At 54.5% G+C, this 27,520-nt stretch overlaps 1 protein-coding gene across 2 annotated transcripts; it reads left to right on the forward strand.

Annotated features, from left to right (window-relative positions):
• The first annotated feature begins 4,124 nt into the window (after positions 1-4,124).
• FOXN4 (forkhead box N4) lies at positions 4,125-27,203 on the forward strand. 2 transcript variants are annotated; one of them, XM_028116413.2, is made up of 10 exons: positions 4,125-4,292; positions 5,124-5,212; positions 18,663-18,808; positions 20,775-20,899; positions 21,002-21,112; positions 21,424-21,551; positions 22,172-22,268; positions 23,288-23,495; positions 25,505-25,888; positions 26,944-27,203. In XM_028116413.2, exons 2-10 carry the CDS (start codon positions 5,127-5,129, stop codon positions 27,201-27,203), a joined length of 1,545 nt encoding a protein of 514 aa, XP_027972214.1. In that variant the 5' UTR covers positions 4,125-4,292; positions 5,124-5,126. The 2 variants fall into 2 exon arrangements, with proteins under 2 accessions (XP_027972214.1, XP_087875649.1); XM_088019523.1 differs by lacking the exon at positions 4,125-4,292 and having other exon boundaries at positions 5,127-5,212; positions 20,775-21,112.
• Positions 27,204-27,520: the final 317 nt, after the last annotated feature.

Below are 27,520 nucleotides of genomic sequence, written 5' to 3' on the forward strand. Positions count from 1 at the left end.
GAACCTCAGAGGTCGAATCCAACCTGTCTCTGGTTTGTGAATCCCCCTTCGCCTATGCCCAATCTCTGAATCAACAGCTAGGGTGAGGCACTTTTTAGCACCAGAGGCCTGCGATCACTCTAACTGTTAGAGAGTTTTTCCTTCTACTGATTAAGGTAAACCCTGGACCCTACAACCTGGTGATAGCACTGCTATGTGGAGTCACAGACAAAAACGCCTCTGGTTTTTCTTTTTCTTTCAACAGCGCCCCCCGCCCACACACAAATAAAATGGTCAAAAGAAACAACTTTTGCAGGAAGGAATGCCTAGACATACTGCCACCAACAACGCAATGAGGTTATTATAAAAGGCAGGAGCAGAAACATGGAGAAAAGCTCCAACTTGCTTGGTGCACATTTGACAGTCACGCTAACAGGCTTAGTATATATTTTTTAAAGTTACTAACAACCTTTCTGAAGAGTAGAATGGGACGATGGTGGAACTGGGTCTGGGCAGAGGCAGGAGATCACAGAGATAGGAAAACATAGTATTCCCTTCCTGGAAACATCGGAGGGTTTGGCGTCCTTTTATTAAATAAGATGTCGGACAATTATAAGCAGCAGTTCCTTACAAACGCGCTCCCAGAGAGAACCATAATACACATATCAATCATCTAACAGGAGCAAAGGAGATCAATGACCAGCGTACTTTCATGGTCTCCCACAGAAAAATAACACAGTCTGTGCTCCCGTCTTCGAAAGCGGTGTTTAGACATTAAACAGTGGCTTCGCAGTGCTAGGGAACTTACCTCTTAGGAAATCATCATCAGAAGTGACTTGGGGAATGAAGACTGGGTATATTTTCCGTTGAGAACTTTCTGATAAGAAAATGCCACCCGACTAGTTTTTAGCAATGGACGGGGGGGGGGGGGGGGTACTTTTTAAAGCCTGAAACTCTCCAGATCAGGATGCTGTGGCCTCAGAGATCTGTTGTAGTATAATCATTTATGCGAAGAAAACAAAACACCTTGAGATTTTTGCTTCATAGATGGGCCCTGTGGTTCACTGTACCAGCCAGGGGTCAGAGTGGAAGGAGGAGAAATGATGATTGCTACAAGTCATGTAATCCTGGCCGTGCTCCCTTTCCCTCCCTACCATCCGAAACTCAGGACAATAAGCAAAGTGAAAGTAAAAAACTTAGGGATTAAAGAAGTGGTCATGGCCCTGTAATAAAAAATCAGGCTGCTTGAGCAAACAAAAGCTGCTTTAAACTTGCTAAGTAAATTAATAGTTTTTAATCCTTCAATATGAACGTTATACTCACATTGCATATGAAGAACTGGTCTTCCCAGGTATGAGCGAGTTGGTTTTAAGCAGGTCATCAACCTCATAAACAAACATTTTGCACATAGCCATAGGCACCGTGGCTCCAAACAGATTGGGCAAATGACTCTACTGCTCAGCTATCAAAACTTACCAAACAGAGGCCCAGATGAGAGCATTTTCCACTATATCAACCCAGAGAGTAAGCAGAAAAGCCAGATACCTATTGCTTTTGTTCTCTCCCGCAGATTTTCCATAAAAATCAGAGGTCTGGTGAACAGGGTGTCTGTTGAGCCTTTTAGAAATCTCCCAGTGGGGAAGCATGTACGTTTGCAAAGTCAGGATTGATCTAAGACGCTCCCGACACAGAAGCAAATGATAAGGAGCTAAAACACCGTGGACACAGGTGAGTTCCATGCCCTTTCATTTAAAGAAGGGCATTGGCCTATCACCTACTACAGGTGCCCACACTTTTACTTCATCCTAGTAACACGTGGGAGACGTGTTAAACAAGGATTCCTCAGCTCTTCCCTTTTATGGTTTTAATTTCACCTCAGGTGACTCTTATAATTCAACAGGCTTGAGAAATGCCATATATTTATAAAAGGGGAAAATGCATTAATGTAACAAAAGAAGGGTTTCTGCTAAGTTACGTGGCTTTTCTGCACACCCTCAACAGTAGGTGTTTGAGGGTCAATACTTTCACCAACCATTCCTGAAGCTAAGAACTTAAAATGTCAATTCTTTAGTAAAATAGCCACAGTGGCCAGCCAAAAGTCCAGGCAGAGCAGCCAAATTCTCAAAGGAAAAGGGAGGTTTTCAGGACTGCCCAGAACACCCTGTATCTTTATTTTTTAGTCTTTTAATGCAGGGTCCCTGCTTGTCTCTTCCATAGTGCATTAGTCTACAGAACTAAAAGGATGCCTTTTATTTAAAAAGCTTTACTGAATCCGTCAACTTTCAGAAGAGAGACTTTCCAAACTGTTCTAAAGATATAAAATTATACCTTAGTGAAAAGGGCTGTTATCTCAAAAGGAGGTTGTGAAGTCACCTCCATTTACATCCAACTCCATTAAGGATTAACAGAAAGAAACTCGAATACTTTGAATTCTTACAACTTAACCTTCAAATAATTATTGGTCACTAAGGGATACTCAAAGCAATGTAAACGACCCTTATAAGCAGGCAAAATGCAAAATTTCAATCTATATAAGTCGGAGAGAAATGAAAACTTAGTTTCATGACCGTGACCTTAACTAACATCTGTAAACTCCATTTTTCCCCCTAGAGAATGCAAGCTGATCTATTTACTCCTGGCAGAGAAGAAAGGAGTAAGGGCGCCCAGGTACTAAAAGAAAACCATTCAGGAGGACATGGACCAGTGCCAAGGTCACAGCCCACCTGAATGAGAAATGAAATCCAGGTACATCCAGCCTAGGGAGCCCTGGAGGGGCTCCTTCCTGGAGGCAAGCACAGGTTAGGAAAGGCTTCCCAACCACAGGGGTGGAGACGAGGCTCCCCTGTCCGCTACAGGATATATCACGCGAGGGCAACCGCAAGAAATTCAAGAAGCACTGGATGCCCGGCCTGGCTCGATCAGGGCGGCGCAGACTTGAGCCTACTGTCCACCTGCAGGTGCAGGTGGCGTCTCAGCACTCTGGGTTCAAGTACCGATTCTGCCACGTACTGGCCGTGCCCCCACGGCCCAATCGTGACCGCTCAGAGATTCGGGTCCGCCATAGGCAAAAAGGGGACCATTCTGTCTCCCAAGGGGCTGGCATGAAGAATAAACGAGGGGGCAGAAATATATAAGGAAATAAATCAAGGGTGACCGTGACGATTATTGTCGTTACTATGGCAAATTATTCCAACCGAGGCTGGAAGAGCTAGGGCGCCGGAAACGTAGCCTTTCTCAGGGGATCAAGCTAACTCCCTAAAAGGGGGCTCCGGGGGGACCTTTGTCCGCGCCCGCCCCGCCCGCCGCCCGCGGTCCGCGCCACCTTTCCCGCGGCGGGCGCGGGGCGGGGCGGGGCGGCCGGCGGCGCGGGCCGGGCGGCGGGGAAGGCGGGAGCGCGGGCGCACCGGCGGGCCGCGGCCCCCAACGGCTCGGCCGGCTCGGCTCCCGACTCGGGAGCCCGAACGCCTCCGCCGAGCCCGGCCGTGCGCCCTCCGGGCCGACTCACTCCCCTCGCAGGACGGGATCGGGGGGGCGCGCGGCGCGAAGACCCGGGCCGACCGCCCCCCTGCTCGCCCCCGCGCCCGACCGCCGCGCTCGGCCCGACCCCCCCCCCCCCCGCCTCGTCGCGGCCCCGGCAGGTGGAGGCGCCTCGCGCGAGCGCTCCCGGGCCCGCAGCCCCCGCCCGCCGCGCGCCAGCCCGCCGGCGCAACTTTCTTAAAGGGACAGGTGGCTGGAATCCACGTCTACCTGGGGCCGGAACTCGGCCTCCGGATCGGTCCCCCTTCGGGGGAAAGAGGAGGTCGCGGCAGAGCTCTCCGCCCACCCACCTCCTTACCGCCCCCCACCCCGGGGAAGTGAAGGATTGCAAGTTTTAATGCACCCGACATCCTTTTGCAACTTAATTCTTTTGGCCTAAATCACCCTCCCACTGCTCCTCAACGCATGCTCGCGGGCACGCAGTTGCTGCCACTGCTGGCAAAGTTTGAGGAGGGGTGTCCCCACCCCTGTGCCCCGCCCCACCCCACCCCACCCGGAGCCCCGGGGTGTTCAAGGCTCGCGGCTGCTGGGAAACACCCGCTGCAATCCCCTTGACCCTGCCCTGTAACTGACCCTTGGGGGAAAAGCCCCCTGCACGGCTACTGCGCATGCTCTGAGCTGGACAGCTCCAGAGAGGGAAATTTAAAAACGGTTCGAGCCGCGACGGCGGCCAAATTGCGGAACGCGAGGGGCGAGCGCGAGGGAGCCCCCCCTCCGAAACCCCCGCCCGCCCCAGGAGCGCCTGCAGCGGCGGCCCCGGCGAGGATCCGCTCCAGGTACCACCTTGCAGGGTCGGCTTTGCTCCCCCCTCCGGGACAGTGCCCTGCATTGCGTTTCCAGGGTGGAGACCCGGGCGCAGGGGCCGTGGGTGCTACCTCTCTCTGCTCCCCTTTTCTCCTTCCCGGGAATCCCTGAGTGACTTTTGGGGCGGAACTGAGAGTCTTTTGGTGGGTGTCTGTGTTCGTTTCAGGGTTGAAGTTTGAGAAACTTAGGGAAGTTTTGTTTTGTTTTGCTTTTTAGGCTGTGTTTGTGTGTGGCGGGGGGTGGGGAGTACGGGTGGGGGTTGGACTGGTTTTCCAGCCAGGGCATGTGGCATTTCTGTAGGCATTTCCAGGGCGGGAGCCCTGCGGGGATTATTCCCTTTGCAAGTGGGAATTTGGCTCCCCCAGAGAAACATACATGACACATCAAGCTGTCCTTTTTTTAAAAAAATTTTTTTATTTTCAAAGTGATCGTAACTGAGCTGCGGTTGAAAATAGGCTGGGAAGGGAATCTGGTTTTTCTGATTCCTATTTTGCAAGTCCACATTTTCCAAGACTTGACATTTGGATTCTAGAGCCTTCCTCTGCCCTTCCCCCATGAATTCGAAAGAACCTGCAATTCCATTCCATTCTCTTCTTTTGCTTCTGAATTCCTGTAGAATTGTCCTGGGAAAGTGACCTGTGATGCCCAAGAAATCTCTAGTACCACTTTTTTTTTTTTTTTTTTGGAAGTGTTCTTCTAGTTGTTTGAGTTCCATCCTTCTGAATTGTGGGAAAAACTGAGTTTCTGCCCTGTCCACATCGTCACTGATGGGAGCTTTGTTTTCTGCTTGTCTTTTCCCCAAGGAGATGATAGAAAGTGACATCTCATCCATGATGTCAGGAATTATTCGAAACTCAGGGCAAAATCACCACCCCTCTCCGCAGGAATACAGGTGAGGGTCTCTTCAGCAATAACAAACGACATATTTTTAAATTGTGTAAAGTGTTTCTGTGCTGTTTATGGTTTCTGCCCAAGAACTATCATTACATTAAATTCTGTGATTTTGCGAGAGAGGGAGATCTCAATTTCAAAGTTGGCCTCTCTGAGGGTGTCTGGGCTTGTGGCCTGGGGCAATGGGACCCCTCACAGCCCAGTCTTTTGTCTCCTCCAAGGGACGTTCCCTCCTGGGTGAGAAACGGGGCATCCTGGTGAATGTTAAGATGACAATAGCAGCGATTGCTTTCCCTACAGTGGCCCTAACAGGGCTCCAGGAAATGCCCTCCAAAAGCTTTGCGGGGGGGGGGGGGGGGGTTGTGGTGGTGGGAGGAATTGGCTTCCATCCTCAGTGGATGCTGGAAAAGTTGTGAGTGGTAACTCCGGAATTCTTAGCCTAGCTGTATGATTTTCAGCAAGTCCCTTGCCCTCTCTGGGCTTCATTTAATCATCCGGTAAATGATGCTCTTGAATTAAGGTCTCTCGTGGGCCTCATGTATTTGAGGAATAAATTTGGTGGAGTCTGAGGCCAAAATAAATGAATTCTTGAGACAGGAGGAAGCGAGATGCAAATGAGTGGGGGAAGCTCCGCAGAGTCCTTTGCCTTTTTGTCTTCAAACCTCAGAGCTTGAATGGCCTCTAGGGGGTCAACCAGTTCAGTCCCCTGCTTTTACAACTGGGGAGACTGAGGCCAAGAAGGGAGAAGGGGCTTGTCCAAGGTCACACAGCAAAGAGAAGGAGGAGAAAAAGGAATGGTTTGGAGGTCTCCTCCCAGCGGCTCTCCCTTGAGCCCTGGAGGCCTGACCTGGTTCCCAGTGCCCCACTCATCAAGGCAAGCGTGGTGTCCATGGGTAGAGGGGGCACAGCCCAGACTATGCAGTGGGGACAGGCCAGGGGCTGGCCTGGGAAGAGCAGGCTGTCACCTCAGATCAGCCCTGTTTACCCAGGGGCTGGCTGTCTGGCCTCCTGGGGGCCACTGCAACTCACCAGCAGTGCCTTCTGGGGTCGACTGCAGCCCCCAATTAGAGGGAGGTTGCATCCTCGGGGCTGTGGGCCTGGAGGCTGCCTTCCAAGATCCAAATGAGACGCAAATTCAAACAGATATTTGCTGAGAGCTTGCTGTGTGCAGATCTGGGACCGCAGATGTGTGCCAGGCGTGCGGCAGCCTGTGAGCACCTACTGTATGCCCAGCTGGGGAGGCTGCTCTGATGAGCCTCCACTGTACAGGTGAAGACCTGAGGCTTGGAGCAGTGAAATGAAATCTTTAACCAAGATCACACAACCACGGACCTCTGGGCTTCCTGCCAGCCCCAAACGGGTTTAAATAATGGCAGGTAGAGTGGGGGGCATCCTAAGTGTGTTAGGAGCTTGGGCTGTGAAATCAGTTATGACGCCAGCTCTTCCGGCTGTGTGGAGCGGTCTGCATTTCCTCATCCATAAAATGGGAATAGAAATAGTACCCACTGCATGGAGTTATTAGAAAGATTAAACAATAATTTCCAACTTGGCCACTTGCCAGGTGCTTGATCCTGGGCAATTTCACTTCTGAACCTTCATTTGTTTGTGCAGCCAGGAGCATAAAAGCTACCTCTCGCCGGTTTTGAATGCAATATCTATGAAAGTGTCTGGCACCCAGAAGGCCCTCCACGAATGGGGGTGGATCTCCCTCTGTCCTCCCAGCTGGAAGCCGGCAGGGGTGGGGGGGGGAGCCAGAGCTTCCCTGCGGGGGCCCGCCTGGAAAAGCTCAGAACCATAGAGCCTTATTGTTGCCTTAAAGCGCCCCGTAAAAGCACCAGAGTCAGGGAATCGGGGTGAGAAGGGCAGCTGCTCTGGAGTCGGATGTGTGTGCAAGTTCAAAATCCAGCTTTGGACAAGTCACGTGTCTTTGCTTGAGTTTCCTCGGCTTTCAAAGGAGCACGATTAGGGCACATCCCTCATGTGGCTGCCAGAAGGACTGAGTCAATTTTATAGCGCAAGAGACACAGAACCAGTAGTTGCTCTTGTTCTTACGACTTAGTTCCTATCAAGAGTCCAGCTTTCTGCGAGAGAGGGGGTCTTTGGAGTTCCTTGGACCCTCACCTTCTCCCAGGTACTGCCCAGCAGGGGCTCCCACCCGCTCCAAGCCTTGGGGGTCTCAGTCTCCTGTGTCTTGGCCAGCCCAGCTCAGAAACTGTCTGGGGGCACCAAGCAAGCAGTTCCTGTCCTGAAAGAGGGCAGGGGAGGCAGTTAGCTTACCAGTAGGGGTGAGGGGGGACCATCAGTGCCTACCCAGTTCCCTGACCAGCCGGCAGGGGTGGGGCAATGGAGCAAGGAGAAGCAGTCCAGCATCAGCCCCGGATCCAGGGTTGCCGGGACGTCCTGCCTTTTCTGTTTGCCTGGATCCGGAGCGTTCTTGTGTTCTCTAGCTAGCACACCCAGAAGGCAGAGTAGTCATGAGAAGAATTGCAGCTGGTGGTTTCTTAAGGCTTCACTACCTGTACCACAACCATCCCCAGGAGTGTAGCCCTCCTGTGCCCGGTTCGCAGACGAGGAAACCAAGGCCCGACCTGATTAACTGGCTTTACAGGATGACACAGCTAGTTATGGGTAAAGTGGCACTCGAACCTGAGGCTGTCCCACCCACAGGGTATCGTGACCAACCCCCCCCCCCGCCCCCCGCACCATGCCCCACGGGTGAAGAACACAAGGGCTGGAACAGAATAAGTTGCTCTACCACTTTGCAGCTGTGTGACCCTGGACAAGTCGCTGTCCCTCTCTGTGCCTCACTTTCTTCATCTGTGAAATGGAGCAACTAGAGAACCCAGTTTACAGGTCGTTGGGAGGATTCTGCACTTTGATCAAGAAAAGGTGTTGGGCCAGGCCTGGGATAGAATGCTTTCTCATGGAGGGGAGCTTTGATGATCATGCAGTGCCTTCCTGGCCCCTTCCAACCACTCCCATTTTTCTCCCTGAATAATAGCCTAGGAGAAGTTTATGGGCTTCTCATTCCCTCTCTCACATCTCCAGGGAATGGCTCCAAGGACCACTCAGGCTGCTGGTCCGGCCTGGTTCCAGCCCCCATGCAGCCCTCCACACAGCCCTCCATCCCCAAGGGCCGCCTTTGGCCGTTAGCTTTCAATGGCTGTGTGCGGGGAGGGAGGGGGCGGGGGCAGGGGACAGCAGCTGGAGGCTGCCCTGCCCCCCTGGGAGAGTCAGTGGCTGGGCCTAGACAGCAAATTGGCGGCAGCCTCCCCGCCTGTGACGCTGGGGACTGGGGCCAGGGCCAGGGGCAGCCCTGACCCTGAGGACAACAGCGACAGCTCATGTTGGATGCGAGTTAGCCAGTTTTCCTTTGGCTCAGGGCTGGGAGGGAAGTCTGCTCATCGAGGTTCTGCAGAATAATGAGTTAACTAAGCACCTACTGTGTGTCAGAAACCCGTGAAACTCCTTAGGAGGCACACCATCCTGTTTGATCTTCATAGTAACAACCGTGACATTAGGTGCTGGCATTATCCCAATTCACAGACAAGGAGACTGAGGCCTGGAGTCATGACATGTCCCAAGGCATACATTCAGGAAAGGGCAGGAGAGCAGGTTCCAACCACCTTCCCCAACTTTGGGAACTTATCCTAGGCATCAGGTCCAGCCACCTCCTTTTACAGGTTGGGCAACTGAAGCCCAGAGAAAGAAGGAAGACTGCTGTCTCCTTGGACCCTCACCTTCTCCCAGAGCCATGTCCCTCCTCTAAGATGTGGGCAAAACCCTTCCTCTCTTTGGACAGTGGTTCTCTCATCTCTGAACCACAATGCCATGCACAGGGTGGATACTTAATAAATATTCATTGGGTAGATGGCTGGCTGGCTCAATATCACGTGAGAAATAACACGTCCACAGAAATGTAGGGAGGTTTATGCTCAAGTGATGACAAAATCCTGCCGTGGGGGACCAGGGTGGGCAGATGCCACCTGCTTTTCCTCTCAAGCCCCCCACTGAGCTGCGTGTGCCGGATGGTTTCACACCCATATGAGTGTGGCTCTGCCCATTGGTTGTGGCCTCCTTGCAGGGGGGAGAGTGGGGGCTCCATCTGTCAGGGGCGGTGAGGGTCCCAACATCCATACACCCCTTCTCCCTCCGGTGGCCAGAAGCTCCTCGGGCTACCTTGTAGACAAGGAAAAGAGAGGTAGCCTTCCTGGGGTGGGGGGGAGGGTCCAGCCTTCCTTTGGGATCTTGGGTTCCACCCCAAGAAACATGTGCACACACATACACAAACCCACCCCCCACCCCCCACCCCCGCCAACTCTCCCACCAAGTCCCAGCCAAATTCTAGAAAGGAAAGATTCTCTTTTCCATGCTCCTAATCAAATCATTTCATACTGTGCTCACTCTTGGCCCTATTGGGAATTCCGGAGCTTGCTAAACAGCATTTGGTTTTCTTTTTCCTGTAAGCGGTTACAAAAGACATTACAAAAGCTATGTTAGCTAAATAAACACCGCCATGAAATGCTTAATCCCCTTTGTGTAAAGGTTGGATTAGAAACAGGAACAGTTTGTGGTAATGTAACAATTTCCGACGAACCACATCTCCAGGAGGCAGGTAAGACCTCCTTGTTGTAATCAGAGCGGAAGTGACGTCCCAGGGCTGGATGTGCCTCTGCCCCCTGCTCTGCTGGGATGGTGATCTGACTCCCCAAAGACAGTATTTGCTGTCCTAGTGACCATGCAAGGCCAGAGGAGGGGAAAGAAGGAACGTGGTCTTAGCACCTGCGGTATGCTGGGCCGTCTCTTATACATTACTTGATCTTATCCTCACAGCTGCCCTCCATGGTGGAAACGATTATGAGAATGATTCCATTTTACAGATGGGAAAATTGAGGTGCAGAGAGGTGAAGTGATTTGCCCAAGGTCACATAGTTACAAAGGGGTTGAAATGGGATTTGAGCCAGAAAGGGATGTTTCCTTCCACTGCACAATTACTGCAGCGACTGTAAGGAACTCCAACATAGGCAATAGAGTTAAATGCGGGCTCTGGACTTGAGCTCTGTAAGCAAAAATCTCCGCAGAAACTGTAATCCATCCACAGATACAGGTGGCCCACTGCAGGCACTGCCGAGCTCCTTAGCAAGGGCTTTTACCTTTACCTGGAAATTTTACCTTTATAGCAACAACAGGCTATGGCCATGGGGGTCCAGCTCACCTTGGGTGGACAAATATTTGTCAAAGATTGAAAGCTCTGGGTGTAATCAGGTATAAGACAAAGTCATCCCTGACCTCCGGGAGTTTAGTGTCTAGAAGGCGGGGGTAGGCAACGCCTGAGTAAAATTAATGGGTGATCTCAGGTGTCTATGCTATGTAGACATTAATGGCTCTAATCATTCCAGGGAATGGAAACATTGGGAGATGCTGGACTGGTCTGGGAGGGTTTCCCGGGGTGGGGGTGTGGCTAAGCCTGGCAGGAAATGGATAGAGATTGGGCAATGCAAATTACATTATAGCTGGGCGGGGCTGGGCTGGGCGGGGCTGGGCTTGGGTATCCTTCCACCTTCTCTTACTCCAGCAAAGATACAATAAATGCCCACAGGGTGCCAGGCGCTGTGCTGAACAAAACACGGGGCCTCCCGGTCCTTGCCCTCTTAGCGTGGAAAGACTAGAAACATATGTAAACGCATACCTCCTTGAAAAATGCTAAAGGTTCTGCAGACACAGACAGAAGGGACCACCAGGGATGTGGGTAGCCAGGGCGGATCTCTCAGAGGAGGGAAGATTTAGCCTGAGACCAGAAGCATGAGGAGGAGCCAGGTGCAAATGAGTGCATGGACGGGCATTCTGGGCCTCGGGAACAGCATGTGCAAAGAGCACTTAGAATGTTTGGCGAACTCAAGGATAGGCAGGCTGGCTAGAGCAGATCAGATGAGGGCATGAGGGGAGGGGTGGGAGGCGGCCAGGGCCAGACCACGGTGAGGAGCTGGACCCTTACTTCCCTAACGGGTTTTAAGGGCAGGGCCATGTCCTCATGTCCCTTTCGAAAGGTCACTCTGACTGCTAGGTGTTAAATTCATCCATTCCACAAATAGTTATCTAGCACTTGAGCCAAACGCTGTTCCACACCCTTCCTGTGGTTTACCCTGAACCAAGAGGCAGGCCCTGTGTTCCCCTCTATTCTGCACATGAGGAAGCGGAGACTCACGGGCATTGAGCTACCTGCACAAGGATCTCTGTCAGGAGTAGAGCCAGGACCGGAATCCAGGTGTCCCTGGGCTCACCCCTGCTGTGCCCTGCCTTCCTGGCTCAGCTCCCATCCCTCCAGTGACATGGCTGATTAGTTAAGGATGTTGTTAATTAACGTTGTCAGGTTGGTCCCTTGGGTAATATAGGATGGCAACCGTGGACTCCAGCGGTGTCTCACTTTGCCCAGGGTCACCACAGCGTCCCCTGAGCAGTGGCCCCGTCACTACAGAGGCACCTAGCAGATCCTTCTAAAAATGAGGATACTGACTTACCCTTCCTGCCCACAGCTTGATTTATTTCAGCTAAACTGGCAGAGAGACTAAGTAAAGAGGCTCCGGGGCGGGTGGCTTAAGCCCCAGCTCTTTTGCTTACATGCTGTGTGGCTGAGGGGTATCCCTTCCCCTCTCTGAGCCTCAGCTATCCCATCTGGGAAATGGGTTTGCCAAGGAGCCATCCCACAGGCTTTTGAGAGTTGAGGGTGGTACAGACCAAAGAGGGCTGGCAGGAAGGTAGGCACGCTAGGGGGCAGATCTTCCATCCTTTGCATCCGTAGGTCACTTAGAAAGTTATCTCCTTGGACAGAGGCACTTTTGTGTACTTGCCACCCAGCCTGGCAAGTAGGAGTTCAGGAAATATTTATGGAATGGAGCAGATACTGACTGAGTGTCAGACACTCTGCTAGTGGCTCTACCCGTGGAGCCCACTCTGCTGAATGCATGCTCTTCAGAAGATGTTTATAATCATGCAAACCACCACCATGCAATGCATGCAGATACGCTGGGCACCCCACCTGCATCATCTCATCAGTCCTTACAACAAACATCCTGTGTGCAATAGCACCCCATTGTGCAGATGAGCAAACTGAGGCCCAGAGAGGCGACTACTGCAGGCCAGTCTCAGAACTACTAAGGAGCTGTGTGGGATTCAAACCCAGGCCTGGCTGACCCCAGAGCCGACACTCGTCCCCACTACTTCGAAATGCCCCAGAGAAAGCAACAGGCAGGGGGTGGGGGGGTGGCGAGGTGCGCAGGCAGGACTCCAGGTCCCTAGCTGGGATTGGGCTCAGAGTGTGGCATTGCAGAGGGCTTGGGGACTTCCGATGAGCAAACTCACAAGGGCACACAGATGAGACATGTAGAATGACCAGCACATAGTAGGCACTTGGAAAAGGTTGGCAGATAATTATACTGGTGATAGACTGTTCTTCTGACGTTGATTTCCCCGGGGTACCGCCTGGCTCCTAACAGGGTCTAACCACACCCCTCCACATCCCCCCACTTCCTTTGCAGTCCCCCACCCTGAGTGGCCCTGCAGGCTGTGTGTCCGTCCCAATGGCAGCCCCACTGAGATAGAAGGGGCTCAAACCCGTGGTGTTGCAGATGGGGAAATTGAGGTGCTGGGGCGGGTACCTGAGGCCATTGGCCAGAGGCTGCGGAGGCAAATTCTCCTGGCTCGGCCTCACCCGTCCTATCTATAAACAGGGGTGATGACACCCCCCCCAGGAGTGTGTGTGTGTGTGTGTGTGTGTGTGTGTGTGTTATAAGGAAAAGATGGGTGTGGGGTGGGGAGCTGTTGGGGAACCACTGAATTCAGAAGGGGACTGGGGTGCCAGATAGGTCTTTTTATTTTCATTTTGCGCCAAAAGCTCTGCACTCATTAATGAGGACACCCTATTGCTGACAAATCCCCCACTTGGTTTGAGAAGGATGCACTGTCAGGGGTCACCTTTGGGACCCCTGAACTAATAGTTAAGCCTGATTTTTTCAGCAGAAACCTCGATGTTTCATCTCATCTGATGCTAATGAACTAGCGTCATGTTCTTGACTGTCACTTTAGGGTAGATGCCTTTATTGTTCCCGTTTTCTACACTGAGGCCCAGAGCAGGTGACCCTCACTCGGCCAGTAATGTTCAGGCCCTGGTCCACCAGCCTTGGTTTCATGCCAGCTCCTAACCACTGTCCACTCTGCCACTGCTGCTTTACATATGGGGAAACTGAGGCCTAGAGAGGAAGAGGCACTTGCCCAAGATGATAGAACTTTAGAAATGTGACCAGAGGGTTTACCTGCAGACTGCTTCCATAAGTTAGAGGGTCTTGGCATCAAAGGGAACTTGGAGGCTGCTTGGGCTCATCTTTCGTCCAACAGGGGCCCGACCGTCATCCCTTGACTCCTTCTTGAATGCCCCCCACGACTTTGTGAGCCGCCTTAGTACAAGGTTCCCATTTTTATAGAGCCCTCCCCTGTAACTTCCTCACTGGTGGGAGGTAAGGTGGGGGGAGTCTTTTATAATGAAATGTACTAAAACAAAAATTCCATGAAATCAGCTCCTGAAATTTCCCAACCTAAATCAAATTTCCAATTTTGAGGCAATGTGGAAACACCACAGATTTTTCCATCGTGATTGAAAAAAATGTTCCAGACCATCACCGCCTAGTAAGAACTTTCTGTGGTGATGGAAACGTTCCAATTCCTTGCTGTCCAACATGGCAGGCACTGGCCACGTGTGGCCATTGAGCACTTGAAATGTGGCTGGTGTGATGAAGAAACTGACTTGATACTCTTGTTTAATTTTAGTGAACTTAAATTGAAAGAGCCACATGTGGCTTCCTATTGGCTAGCACAGTGCTAGAATTTTCTAGAATCTACAGAGCCCATTTCTTCAACTCTTCCCCGAGGGCCAGGGAGAAAGGACAGTGGGGGCTGTAACCAGCCCAGTCTGTGGCTGGGGGACCCTAGACAAGCCTGTTTCCCCCCATCCTCAGTGTCCCCATCTGGTAAATGGGAGGTGGTAACGGTAACCACACCTGCCTGATCAGGCTGCGCACACACAGCAGGGACTCGCCCACCCCAAGCCATGCCCACAGGCTTTTATAAAATTAAATAAAATTAAGCTGGGCCTTTCACTCCTGCCTGGGCTTGGTGTGTGGGGGAGGAGTGGGGGCATCTGGAAGGCTGGGTCTGTTTGTTCATTTGTCTGGTCCGTGAGGACTTATTGAGCACCTGCTGTGTGCCCGGCCCTGTACTGGGCTCTGGGGGTACAGCTCCTCCCTCAGGGGGTACAAGGTTCCCTGCTTCAGCATCAGGTTCTTCCGGGGGAACCTGCCCCAGCCGTGGACTCAGCCCTGGTCCTGGCTTCCTCCCTGCCAGAACTGGGGGGTCACTGAGAGCTGGTGGGTACAGCCCCTGTCCTCCCTGGAGATACCTCCTCACCCAGAGACTGAAAAGACAGATCTCGAGAGAGTGAGCAGGAGGGGTCTTGGGAGACCCCAGGACAGTGGGGCTGGATTTCGCCTTTTCCTTTGAGTTGCAAATGTCCTGTCCTCTCCCGGCCGAGGGGAAACCCACTCAAGAGACTGATACAGGGTCACACATACACACACCCCAGGGAGGAATCCCAGACGCTCGCAGATGGCAAATGTTCCACAAAGCCCCGTCACCTTGACACCACCAAGCCGGCTCTGGGGGCGGCGACAAGGAACTGCTGCTATCGCTGTCCCTTGTACCCATCTGCCAGGTGGGACAACTGAGGCTGGGGATTAAGCGCCCTTCCGAGGGCCTATGGCTGGAAAGCCAGAGCGGTTCCCAAACCAAGAAGTCTTTCTCAGGTCACAACTGCTGAGGACCCTGTGGTTTACGCCATTTACAAGGAAGTGCTAGGAGAGAGCAAGAATGGGGCAAATGGGGGCAGCTTTAATGAGGGAACTCTAGGCCTTGGGGAGGGGCAGGTGGCGGGGGTGCTTTACACGGCACCATGGACAGAGGGCCGGGCTGACACGCCTCTGCAGGGAGCAGAGGAGGGGAGAGAAGTAGACAGGGGTGGTTAAGGACCCAGGCCCGGTAATGGGGATGGGACCCATGTGGGGCCTGGCGCACTGCCTCCCAGTTCCTGTGACACACAGGACGGAGGTGCCTGAATGCCGGGTGATGAGGCCGCAGGATGTGAGCCAGGCTTTAGGGCCAGCCCCCCGGCCCCCACCACAGAGCTTCGGGGTGTCCACATCCGTGGCGGGGCCAGGCCTGTGTTCGAAGTTGAATACACACTGGCCATGGGCTCCTCAAAACAACCCAGGGAGATATGGACAGTCATGCTCGCATTTTCCAGATGAGAAAATGGAGGCCAGACATGACTTGTCTGAGGTCTCCCAGCCAGGGGTCACCAGGACTTGAATCCAGATTCGTCCAGTCCAAGCTTGCCCTGTGCCCGAGACCCTGTCACACCACCTTGGTGTCCTTTCCCTGGCGCTTTGCTGAGAGGTGCTAAGATACAGCTTCCCGGCCCCACAGCTCAAGGGCGGGACCCCACACTCTGGGCTGGGTCTTGAACTCTGTATTTGAACCCGGTCCTGGGCGATGCTGGTATACACAGCCCCACCTGAAAGCCCCGGGATGATGGAGGCAGTGGGGGCCTTGCCCCCAGGGGCCATCTGATTCTCTGCCTGTCCTGCTCCAGGAACAGCCTGGGTTCGAGTCCTGCCTGGCCTTAGCTTCCCCATCTGTAAAGTCGGGCTGCCTGCACCCTGCCCCTGTCCGGAGGCTGTCGCAAGCCCTCAGGGAGGCAGAGGCTGGTGCTGTGAGTGCTACAAGTTCTGGACATGACAGCCATTGTCACACCATTCTTTGGGTTGGTGCCCTGGGGTCAGCTTATTTCAACCAGCCAAGCAGACATTTAAGTAGCACCACTGTGTGCAGGGACACAGGATGATACGGGGCTCACAGCCCTCAGCGATCCAACAGGCCGGGCAGGGGACGCGAACTCACTGCCCCTGGCACGGTGTAGGGAGCAGCTAGGATGCAGGGAGGTCCCTGAATTGGGTTCAGGGTGACAACGACTTCTCTCGGAGGAGAAGCCGCTCCTGGGCTGCAATGAGCCCACACGGGCAGCCCGGAGCCCTAGCCCTGGTCTTGCTCTGGACTGTGAATTGGAAGCGAAGTGCTTCCCTCCTAACCTCAGTTTGCCCGTGGGTCAATTGAGGGGTGGGGTCAGATGATATCTGAAGGCACTTCGGCAGTAAGAAGCCAGAAGACAATTTGCAATGAGCCTCCAGGGGTGGGCACCGTTTTGGGGCGGTGCGGGGAGGAAGCAAAAGGGGGGCATTCTTAGCAGGGGGAATTGCTAAGGCATGGCGGTGGGACTGTGCTCGGGCGTCCCGGGGAGGGGGGCGTGGAATGGACACCGAGTGGCCGCAGTAGGCTGCTTGTGCTCCTTACGGGTGGGGGGCGGGGGCGGGGGAAGACAGAGGAATGGAGAACCAGGAGGGGGCACACAGAGAGCAGGACAGAAACGCACAGAAGGACAATCAGAGTAACACCATTTACTCTGCCTTCTATGCGCTGAGCGGCATCGTTAACCTTCTGCGACCCTCCCTTCATGGGGAAGCGGGCTCCGGGCATTTAAGTGACTGCTCGGGGGTCTCAGTGTCTCTGTCTGTAAAATGGGGAGAGAGCATACAGGAAGTGCTCAATAAAGGGGAGCCGCTAGCTGCTGCAGCAGTAGAGGCGGGCCCGTGAGACCACAGAGCCGAAAGCTTCCATGGCCTTCCAGGCCTCCGGGGACCTGGCTACTATTAACATTAGTGTCGGGATGAATATTAACGGCAGCTGAGTCAGACACCGTTCCAAGGGCTTACGTGTGACCACCCGCGGAATCCCCATGACCCCCTAGGAGAGAGGAAGCGTTATTAACCCTATTTTACAGATGAAAAATTGAGGCTCAGAGAGGTCAAGTCCGTGGCCCTGGCACACAGGTAAGTGGAGCCTAGGATTAGACAGACGCCAGAACCCAAGCTCTTAACCACCCTGGGGACGGTCTGTCAGAGTCACCGGCCGCCAGAGACTCCGCTTGCACCCAGAAAGCCAGTCTGTTTGCGAGCCCCCCCCCAGCACCATTCAGGGGGCTTTGGTGGGGCCCCGGCTTCAGAAACCTAACAGCAGCAGCTCACCTCCGTTCCTCCCTGCTGCTCCAGTGCCAGACAGAGCAGCGGGGGCAATGGGGAGCTACGGCAGCTAGTGGAGCGGGAGCAGGGTTCCCACCACCAGACTCTGGGAGGTCGGCCAGTCGTGCGGTGGGTGGGGACTGGCCAGACACCCCCTCCCCCGTGCAGTGGGCGTCGCACCAGGCCCTGCCCCTCGGCCTCACCCCAGGGTCTCCACGGGCCCAAGGGGACAGATGGCATCGCCCAGGCCTGGGCCGTGGCTGTCACCCGCCAGATGAGTTACGAGCAGGCTGCAGGAGTGGCAGCCGGGGGTGGGGGGAGGGCAACAACAATGGCATGGAGACCCCAGGACAATGGGGGCCACGTGCCATGGGGGCAACAGTCGTTTGTTGCACAATGGGCCGCCGGGGGACAGCAGCTAGGCCAACTGCTGCTGCTGACACGGCCGGCCGGGTTTTCAAATCGTTTCCAGGCCCTGTTTTCCTACAAGGCAGCCAATGGCTGGGGCAGCCCGACGGTCACCTGATGCCAGCCTGCTGGGCTGAGGGCCCAGGCCCCTGCAACAAGGAGCAGCTGTGGCCATGGCAACGCTAACTGTGGCCCTAAAACAGAAGGAGAGAGAGCACGGGCGAGGTGGGAAGGAGCAGGGAGACAGAGAGGGACAGCAAGACAGCGCGGAGACAGCACTAGCTGGGGTGGGCCCGGGGGGTGGCAGAGGCCGATGCCCCACAGTGGGGTCCCCCCTGTCCCGTGCGTGACAAAGCCAGAGGCTGCGCTGATTTCTCTCGCCCCCTTTCTAGGAAGCCCCGAGACGCTTACTCTGGAACCGTGGCTCTCAGAATGTGGACTGTGGGCCTCTGGGCCACACACCAGGGAGATCCTGGCCTGCAGGGCTTGGGGCAGGGTGGAGGCAGGCGTGGTGGGTCTGGCCTGGGCTCTGGGCCAGTTTGCAGCCACCTTATCCCGTGGACGAGATGCTGCCGGGGGTGGGGGGGCCCAGTGCCCTTGGAGCCGTGTGGCAAGCATGACTTTAGGGGTGCTGGGGAGGCCTGCGTACCCCACACCGGGGGACCTGCCTGCCATCCTCAGCGGGCAGCCTTTCTCCTTCTGTGGAGAGTGATGGTTTTGCTCATGAGTCTGTTGAGGAGTGGTGGGCGTGGGTCCAACAGGAGGTCTCTGGGGGCTGCCTGGGGGCATGGTGAAGAGCTCGGGCTACACTCGGGCCCTGAGCCTGGGTCCCCGCCCCGCCCGAGCTCCTGCCCCTCCCTGCAGGCTCCTGGCCACCAGCAGCGATGATGACCTTCCCGGGGACCTGCAGTCGCTGTCGTGGCTCACAGCAGTGGATGTGCCACGGCTGCAGCAGATGGCGAGTGGCCGTGTGGACCTGGGTGGCCCCAGTGCACCGCACCCACACCCAGGTAGGCGCAGGAGCTGGGGGGGGGGGCATGAGGGTGGTGCAGGGGAGGGGTGACGCCCAGTACTGCCCCCCACCAGCTGCGTGATTGGCCAGCTCGCTCACTCTCTCTCTCTCTCTGGGCCTCTGTTTCTGCATCTGTAAAATGTGATACCTTCCTCGGAGGGATGTGGTTCATTCATTTGCTCACCACCGTGTGTCAGGCTGTGTGTGAGCTAAGGTTTCAGTGAAGAATAAAGACAGCCCTGCCCCTTCCCTGCTACATCATGAACAGCTAAAGCAGTCGGCAAACTATGGCCCGCGGGCCAAATGCAGCCTGCACCCTGCAGCCTGTTTTTTGTATCGCCCTTGTGTTAAGAATGGTTTTGCGTTTTTCAAGGGTTGTAAAAAACCCGAAGACAGAAACCATATGGCTGGGAAAGCCTCAAATATTTGCTACCTGGCCCTTTACTGAAGAAGTCTACGGAACCCTGACCTTCAGAGGGATGATGCGTGGGAAGTGCCGACGGTCCTGGCACATAGTAGGTGCTCAATCAATGGCAGTCAGTTGCAGTCACAGCAAGTGGACTGAATATTTAGAGACACAGAAAGGGTTGAAAACAATCATCACAGGACACTAAAAGTACGAATAGTTGAAAAATTAGGGTCTAGGAGTATTTATTTCATTGAACAAATTGTTCTTGGCCAAAACATCCACAGCAGGGGTCAGCAAACTCTTTCTGTAAAGGGCCATGTAGTCAATATTTAGACTCCGTAGGCCGGATGGTCCCTGTGGTGCAAGCCCAGCCCCAGACGATATAAATGAACGGGTGTAGTTGTGTACCAATAAAACTTTCTTTACAAAACCATGCCACAAGCTAGATTTGGCTTGCTGGCCATAGTTTGCCAAACCCTGATCTAGAACCTCCAGCTCTGTGACCTTGGGCAAGTACTTTCTTCTCTGACCTATTTCCTTATCTGCAACGAAAAGGATAGCAGAGCTGCCCTCCTGGGGTGTTGAAAACACTCAATGCCTAAAGTACCTTGGACACACAGTGGGTGCTGTATGGCACGCAACAGACAGGAAGCGTGAAAGAAGGAAGCCCCTCCCTTCTCCGCTGTGCGGCCGCACCCCCCCCCCCCCCGTGCTCCTGTCTCTATGCCAGGTGTCTGGAGCCCTGAGTCATATAAGACGTGGTCCTAGTTCTCAGGGAGCTGAGGGTCTGGTCCGAGAGAGGGCAAGGCAGACAGACCAAAAGCACCACAGATGAGCCCATGTGGCAGCCAGGACTCAGAAGAGAGCTGAAGGGCCCCGAAGGCTTCCTGGAAGAGGTGGCCCCAGGGCAGGATCATCTTGCAGGTCAACTTGGTTTAATCTAGAAGGTAGCCCCAAAGCAGAATGGTTCAGTGAGGATCTGTGATAGATTAGCAATGTCTGCCCCGGGCCTAGGACGGGTGGCTGGCATGCGGGCGTGAGTGCATCTGCTAGTCCTGAGCTCATCCTCAGCAGAGGGGCAGGGCTTGGCAGAGGGAAGAGGAGGCACTGGGGAACCAAGGCATGATTCTGAGGAGGAGAGCTGAATAATGAATTGATGTTTTAGCTTCATGATGGACGAGAACCAAGCTATTAATGACATTATCGTTATTGTTACTCATATTTATCAAGATGTTGTCCTGTAGCCAGCAACGTGATAAGCACTTTATAGACATTACTGCATCTAAACCCCCACAACAACTTCACACGTAGGTGATCTCAGTAGCTCCACTGTATAGATGGGGAAACTGAGGCTGGCCCCCGGTCACACAGCTGGTAGGAAGCGGCGGTTCAGCACTACACTCCAGGGCGGTGATTTGCCAAGCACCTGCTATGCACCTGGCCCCAAGGGTTGGGGGCAGGCTCCATCCTCTGGTGGTGTCCAGGGACGGAGCTGCTCTGCCTGCAGACCCCGTTCCTCCAGCCCGGCGGGCATCTCTGTGCTTCCCTTTTGCAGGTGCCTTGGCCAGGGCGGCTGACATGCGCGTGGGAGCCACCCCAGGTGCCCTGCTCCACAGCGCGGCTGGCATGGTCCCCCCAGTCATGCTAGGTCTGGGCCCCATCGCCAATCACGGAACCAGTGTAAGCGCCACAGCATGGGTCAGGGAGCTGGAGCAGGGGTCCTCCAGGGCTGGGGTGCCCCACCTTCACCCTGGCCTCTGTCTCCTCTTGCGGCCCCTGCAGATGAATCAGATCCCTGTGGGGGGCCAGCCCTCATCCGGCCTGCAGGACGCCCCACAGCTCTACTCACCTGCCTCCCAAACACAGTTACCACCCCCCACAGGCACCCAGCAGGTACGGGGGGCTTGGAGGGGCCCTGGACTTGGAGACACACATCCCTGCGTTGGACTGGCCAGGGATCCCGCTGAGCCTCAGTTTACTCCCCGGCAACATGGGGATAGCATTCCCCATGCCCATGTCATAGAGTCATTCACTGGGTTCCCTAAATCCCCTGCAGGGAGCAGAGACAGGATTGTCTCCTGGGGCCGGCGACTTCACATCTTGCTAAACAGCATCTCCTAAAAAGTGAGCCTGGGGTGGGGTGGGGTTCCTGTGAGTGGCTTATGCTCTCTCTCACCCTCTCTCTCTGCCCTGCCTGTGGGAAGTGCCCTCCCATGGGCCTGTACAGCTCCCCGTTTGGAGCACGGCCTCCCTACCCCCAGCCCCGCATGGCTGTCCATTCATCTCAGGAACTGCACCCCAAACACTACCCCAAGCCCATCTACTCATACAGGTGAGGTCCAGGGTGGGCCGGGGCCGTGGGAGGCTCGGGGAGGAGAGGGGCGAGGGCTGCCTTTAGGACAGCTCAGACTTGCAAGGGGGGAGCTTTTGGCGAGTGGGGAGCCCCCAGGTGGGATGAGCTCTAGGAAGGACCCTCATGTGCTCAGTCAGCCCTTAGGGTGGAGAACCCACTCCAGACCCTGAGCCCGATGCTCCATTCTGTCACTCACGAACTGTGTGGCCTTGGGTAAGTGGCTTGGCCTCTCTGAGCCTCAGTTCCCTCTGATGTAAAAAGTCATCAACATAATAACATTGTGTACCCCATAAGATTGGGGGGTGGCGGTAAGCAGCCTAGTTAAAGTCTACAGGCCCATAGACATTAACTATGAGGAAGGGATAAAGAGAGGAAAAGAGTTTTCTCAAATTGGTATCACTGTCTGAGCTCAGGGTCAAGGAGAAGGGCAAGGGGTGGGCAAGATGTAGGGCCATGAAAAGGTACCAGAGCTAACACAGTTTGAGTATGGAAGGGCTGGTATGGTGGGGTCAAGCAGGGCAGACTTCCTGGCAGAGGGGACCTTGGGCTGTCAGCCTGAGACACCTTTACACCTGGCCTGCCCCATCCTTCGCCTCCAGTTGTCTGATCGCCATGGCCCTGAAGAACAGCAAGACAGGCAGCCTGCCTGTGAGTGAGATCTACAGCTTCATGAAGGAGCACTTCCCCTACTTCAAGGTGAGGGGCCCCAGCCCAGGGTAGGGGTGCTAGAGCTGCTCCGGCCTCTCCCTCACACTACCAGCATCTGGGACTGGTCCCAGGCCAAACTGGGTCACTGTCTTAGGTCCCCAGCGATGTCCATAGACCCCCGTACCTGTGCATTCACACAGACATGGCCAAAGAAGGCCAGAAGGAGGAAGGGCCATTTGAGCTGGACTCTGCCCAGAGAAGGAATTCACCAGGCATCGGGGCTGGGGCGGGGGGGGGCGGGCAGAGGGTCGTGGGGCCAGCCTAGTGACTCCGCACAGACTCCCTAAAACGTACTGATGCAGAACACAGACGTGGCAAGAGCTGTTGCCTCTCTGAACCTCGGTTTGCTCATCTGCAAGATGGGGAGAATGGTACCCAGCTGGCGAGGTGAGTGAGGGCCCTGCGTGTAAAGGGCCTTGGCAGCTCCTGGCGCATGGTTGGCCATCAGTCACGTTTTTTTTCTTGGCATCAAAGCAAAATAAGGAGCAGGTGGTCAGAGGGTACCAAGCTGCAGGGTCCCTGATGTGGTCAGTGTCCTTAGCAGAAATATCGCAGACAGTGGTGTATGCGTGTGCGGGGGGCCAGGGATAGAATGTGAGGTGCACTGTAGTATCTGGCTACCTAACAATAAAGTGTGAGCATTTAAACATGATTGGCTTTGAATACACTTGACCAGTTATCCGCGTGTTAGCATCCCCTCTCTTGCTTCCTGAGGAGGAGAGAAAGAGGGGACAATTCGGCATCCCTGAGCCTGTTCTCACGTAGTAACTGTTGGCTGGAGCTGACGCGTGGTTGCCCCTTTAACAGGGCGTGGGCCCTCCGGTGAGCCACAGTCCCCACCAGTCTCTCTTGTCTTCCTAACTCAAGGCTGGCCATCGGACTGTCACTTCACCCTGCCACCGTCGTGCCCTTGCCCCTTGACGCCTGTGTCTGAGATGCCCCCGGAGAGGGAGGGCTTACGGGGAGGTCTCTGAGGGAGTCTCCTGCGTGTCCATCTGTCCCCACAGACGGCCCCCGACGGCTGGAAGAACTCGGTGCGACACAACCTGTCCCTGAACAAGTGTTTCGAGAAGGTGGAGAACAAGATGAGCGGCTCCTCTCGTAAGGGCTGCCTGTGGGCCCTGAACCTGGCCCGCATCGACAAGATGGAGGAGGAGATGTACAAGTGGAAGAGAAAGGACCTTGCCGCCATCCACCGGAGCATGGCCAACCCCGGTGAGGCCTAGACACCCCCGCCGCCGCCCGCGCCACACGTCCCCGCCTCCGCGTCCAGTCCAGCCTCGGGTCCCAGCCTCGCTGGTGGGGACACGGGCGCCTGGTGAACTTTCCTCCTTTCCTCCTGGGAAATATGCCTCCCCTGGGGCAGGTCCGCTGAGGGACCTGGTCAGAGGCCTGCGGAAAACTGTTCAGTCTCCCTAAGCAGCCCCTAGTTTCTCACAGAGAAATGCCAAACTAAACAACCACAGGAGGACATCACTTTCTTACCACGCCTGCCGCCCTGGCATCGAGTTTTAAAACAATAAAATAATAAAATAGTAACACCCAGTAGGGGCTAAGATGCAGAGAAACAGGCACCTTCATATATGATTGGTGGGAATCTCAGTTAAACTTTTCCAGGGCAAAATAATATATAAAAACCCTGCAAACCACTCCCCATTTTTTTGGTTGAGTTATTTTACTTCTGGCAACGTATGCTGAAGATATTAAGGATTTCAACAAAAGGTTTATAAACAAAGTTATTTGTCACAAAATTATTATTATTTTAAGATTTTATTTATTTGAGAGAGAGAGAGCATGAGCAGCGTGGAGGGGCAGAGGGAGAAGCAGACTCCGCGGAGCAGGGAGCCCGACGTGGGGCTCAATCCCGGGACCCTGGGATCACGACCTGAGCCGAAGGCAGACGCTTAACCCATTGAGCCACACAGGCGTCCCACAAAATTATTTCTACTAGTAAAAAATTGAAAGCAATCTAGACTTCCTGCAATAGGGGATTAAATAGATATAATGTCATACCATGCAAGGATGAGAGACAAAACTATTTTTGGAATAGAAAATAGTACTCCCAATTCAGTAAGTGAAAAAAGACAATATAACACAGCCTAATCATATTTTAAAATGTATCTTAAATGCACGTATATTTATATATGTGTGTGTACCCACTCCTTTATATTGTATGGATTTATGAGTGTGTACACACAGAGACTAGAAGAAATAAGCCAGACTTTTGACTGTGAATGAAGAGACCACTGATGATTTTTATATTATTCACAGGTTTCTGTATTTTCTAAATCTTCAACCCTGTTCATGAATCACTTTTATATTAGAAAAATATATTGCATCTGCTTTTCTTTTTTTTAATTAAGAGATGTGAAGGGGAGGGACATAGAGGTGACATCCATTGGAAAATGTCAAATGGAAGCTTAATTCCACTCAGCCTCAGGCCTGACTCTGTAGGGATCATCATGCTTGAGGTTTGGGTTTGAAGGCTCAGAGATGAATAATTCAAAAAAGTGAGGAAAAGGGGACCATGGCACAATCCCACAGGTCCTCAGTGGGGCAGGGAGCCCGACGCAGGGGCTCAATCCCAGGACTTGGGGATCATGACCTGAGCCAAAGGCAGACACTTAACCAACTGAGCCACCCAGGCGCCCCTAAGTGGGCCAGTCTAACTGGGTGCCACCCTAAAAAGGTCCTGGGACCCTAGTGGTTCAGTCTCAAATTGGTTTTACATTCAAGGAGACGCAAGCCAACAGCCAAGAATAATTTCAGAGTAATCACTTGTCTTGTTTGTAACCAAGAGCATTAAGGAGGATCCGACTCTTAACCCACAGTAACACTTCTTAATGTCTCTTCAGTAGCAGGGAGTGGCTAGGACCCCTTGTGTGCTCATAAATTTTGTCCTGATGTTGTGGGACTTGTATTCTCTGCCTTAACCTCCTCTTGCAAGGCTGTTAGCTTCAAGGGATGTCCTAGAGCTATGGCATTGTCCCAAAGAGAGGAGCTACTGTTATCATGGGAGGCTCCCTCATTCCTCAAAGACCCTATGCAATCTGTGATTTCATGGCATTTCCCCAACAACACTGGGCAGAATGTACAGTGCCCTCTCATAGATGAAGAGACCGAGGTTCAGAGAGTCCAAGGGGGTTGCTGGGGTTACAGGCATGCTAACACTGGGGCCTGGGAACTGCAGGGTGGCTTCTGAGGGACCTTTCCCTTGCCTGCAGAGGAGCTGGACAAGCTGATCTCGGACCGACCGGAAAGCTGCAGGAGGCCTGGCAACTCCGAGACCACTGTGCTGACTCACGCCGCCACGGTGGCCATGGCCCATGGCTGCCTGGCTGTCTCCCAGCTCCCACCCCAGCCCCTGATGACCCTGTCCTTGCAGTCAGTCCCCCTGCACCACCAGGTCCAGCCCCAGGCACATCTGGCCCCAGACTCTCCCGCCCCGGCCCAGACCCCACCCCTGCACGCCCTGCCGGAACTGAGCCCTAGCCCCCTGCCCCACCCTGCCCTAGGACGGGCCCCCGTGGACTTCATCAACATCAGCACCGACATGAGCACTGAGGTGGACGCCCTGGACCCCAGCATCATGGACTTTGCCCTGCAGGGTGAGGCTGCAGGAACGGGGGTGGGGCGGGACAGAAGGGGATGGTGGGGGGTGGGGGCTGGAGGGCCAGAAGTATGGGGGAGGGCAAGGGAGAGGAGATCTGTCGGCATTTACCCCTCAGCTCATTCCTTGGACAAGTACTCCCCAACTGCCTCATGCTGGTGAATTCCAGTAAGCATTTCATGAGTGCTTACCGTATACCAGGCCTCGTGCCAAGCACTTCATAGCCATCACCCGCATCCCTGCAACAGTCCTGGGAGACCATTGCTATTTCCTGTCCCCATTCTGCCACTAAGGCGATGAGACACAGAAGTGAGGTCATTGACCCGAGGTCACCCGGCTAGTAAGTGGCAGAGCCCCAGGTGTGTCTGACCCCCAGCTTTTACTTAGTAACTGCTTCAACGTGCGTGTGCCAACCTCAGGCCAGGTCACGCTCTGACCCACTGCCTGCCACTCGGTCACGCTTGACACAAAGGAGCTGAACGAACGAATGCAAGGACAAGGGCCTCATGATTCGTCTGCTCACGACACGGGCACACCTCCTGAGAGCCAGCCAAGGGCTGAGCACTCCTCCCTGCCCTCTGGGAGTTCCGTGTCTAGAGAGGGAATGGACTGGTTAGCAGGTTTGTGAGTTAGCTCGTGAGGGAGTTATTTACAGCTGTGAAGTGGGTATATTCGGCCCTCCCCGCCTGTCCCCCTGGATTATTGTGTAGGGAAATCGCTGTTTTTGTCCCCTGGCTGGGCCGTGATGGGACCCCTGAGGGAGAGTGCCTGCTTTCCACACATCCCCCTGTTGAAGCCTCGGGAGGCGGGTGGGGGGAGGTCTCTGATCATCTCCATTTCATCCCAAGGAGCCGAGGCTCTGGGACAGAAGCCTGGGATGCCCAGTGGGAAAGGGAGGGCTGGGGGCTGGAACTTGGTTTCTCCATGCCCCCTCCCCTGCAGTCCCCGACTTTGAACCCCGCGCACGGTCTTTGCGTCTTCCTTAAGACAGGACTTGAACTCAGGTCTGTTTGTCACGAAGCCAGCTCACCCAAATGCCTTTGTCTTTGAAAGGGAACCTCTGGGAGGAGATGAAGGATGGGGGCTTCAGCCTGGACACCCTGGGGGCCTTCGGAGACTCGCCCCTTGGCTGTGAGCTGGGGGCCTCGGGCCTGACCCCCATCTCCAGCGGCAGCGACCAGTCCTTCCCAGACTTGCAGGTGACAGGTCTCTATGCCACATACTCGACCCCAGACAGCGTGGCCACGTCAGCCACCACCTCCTCCTCCCAGTACCTGGGCGCCCCGGGGAACAAGCCCATAGCCCTGCTTTGAGGCGACGGTCTCACCTGCTCCCAGCCCCTGGGCCCGGCAGAGAGCTCCCGGAGCCTGGTGTACCTGGAAGCAAGGCCTCTTACACCCTGTTGGTGCCCCTGGCCCCCTCACACCTCCACAGGAGGCCTTTTGGGGCCTCCCCAAGTCAGAAGGACAGAGGGGAGTGGACAGGTGCGCCAGCTTCCCCCGGCCTCAACGCTCCTCCCAGAGAGTGACATCTGAGAACAAGATTTCTCCGGCCTGCATCCCCGCCAGGCTCCTGAAATGACCTGCGATCCCCTTTGAGATGGGACGCGTTGGTGCACCACGGAAACTCC

The sequence above is a fragment of the Eumetopias jubatus genome, unplaced genomic scaffold (assembly GCF_037043125.1).
Source record: "Eumetopias jubatus isolate StellerSeaLion01/CBP00866 unplaced genomic scaffold, mEumJub1_p1.0 scaffold_16, whole genome shotgun sequence".
NCBI classification, from domain to species: Eukaryota; Metazoa; Chordata; class Mammalia; order Carnivora; family Otariidae; genus Eumetopias; species Eumetopias jubatus.

Bases quoted from the DNA above. Each gene is read 5' to 3' on its own strand.
- FOXN4 (XM_088019523.1), top strand. From the start codon at position 5,127: ATGATAGAAAGTGACATCTCATCCATGATGTCAGGAATTATTCGAAAC. The intron at 21,113-21,423 runs GTACGGGGGGCT...GCCTGTGGGAAG, and splicing joins CCCCCACAGGCACCCAGCAG to TGCCCTCCCATGGGCCTGTA. The intron at 22,269-23,287 runs GTGAGGGGCCCC...CTGTCCCCACAG, and splicing joins AGCACTTCCCCTACTTCAAG to ACGGCCCCCGACGGCTGGAA.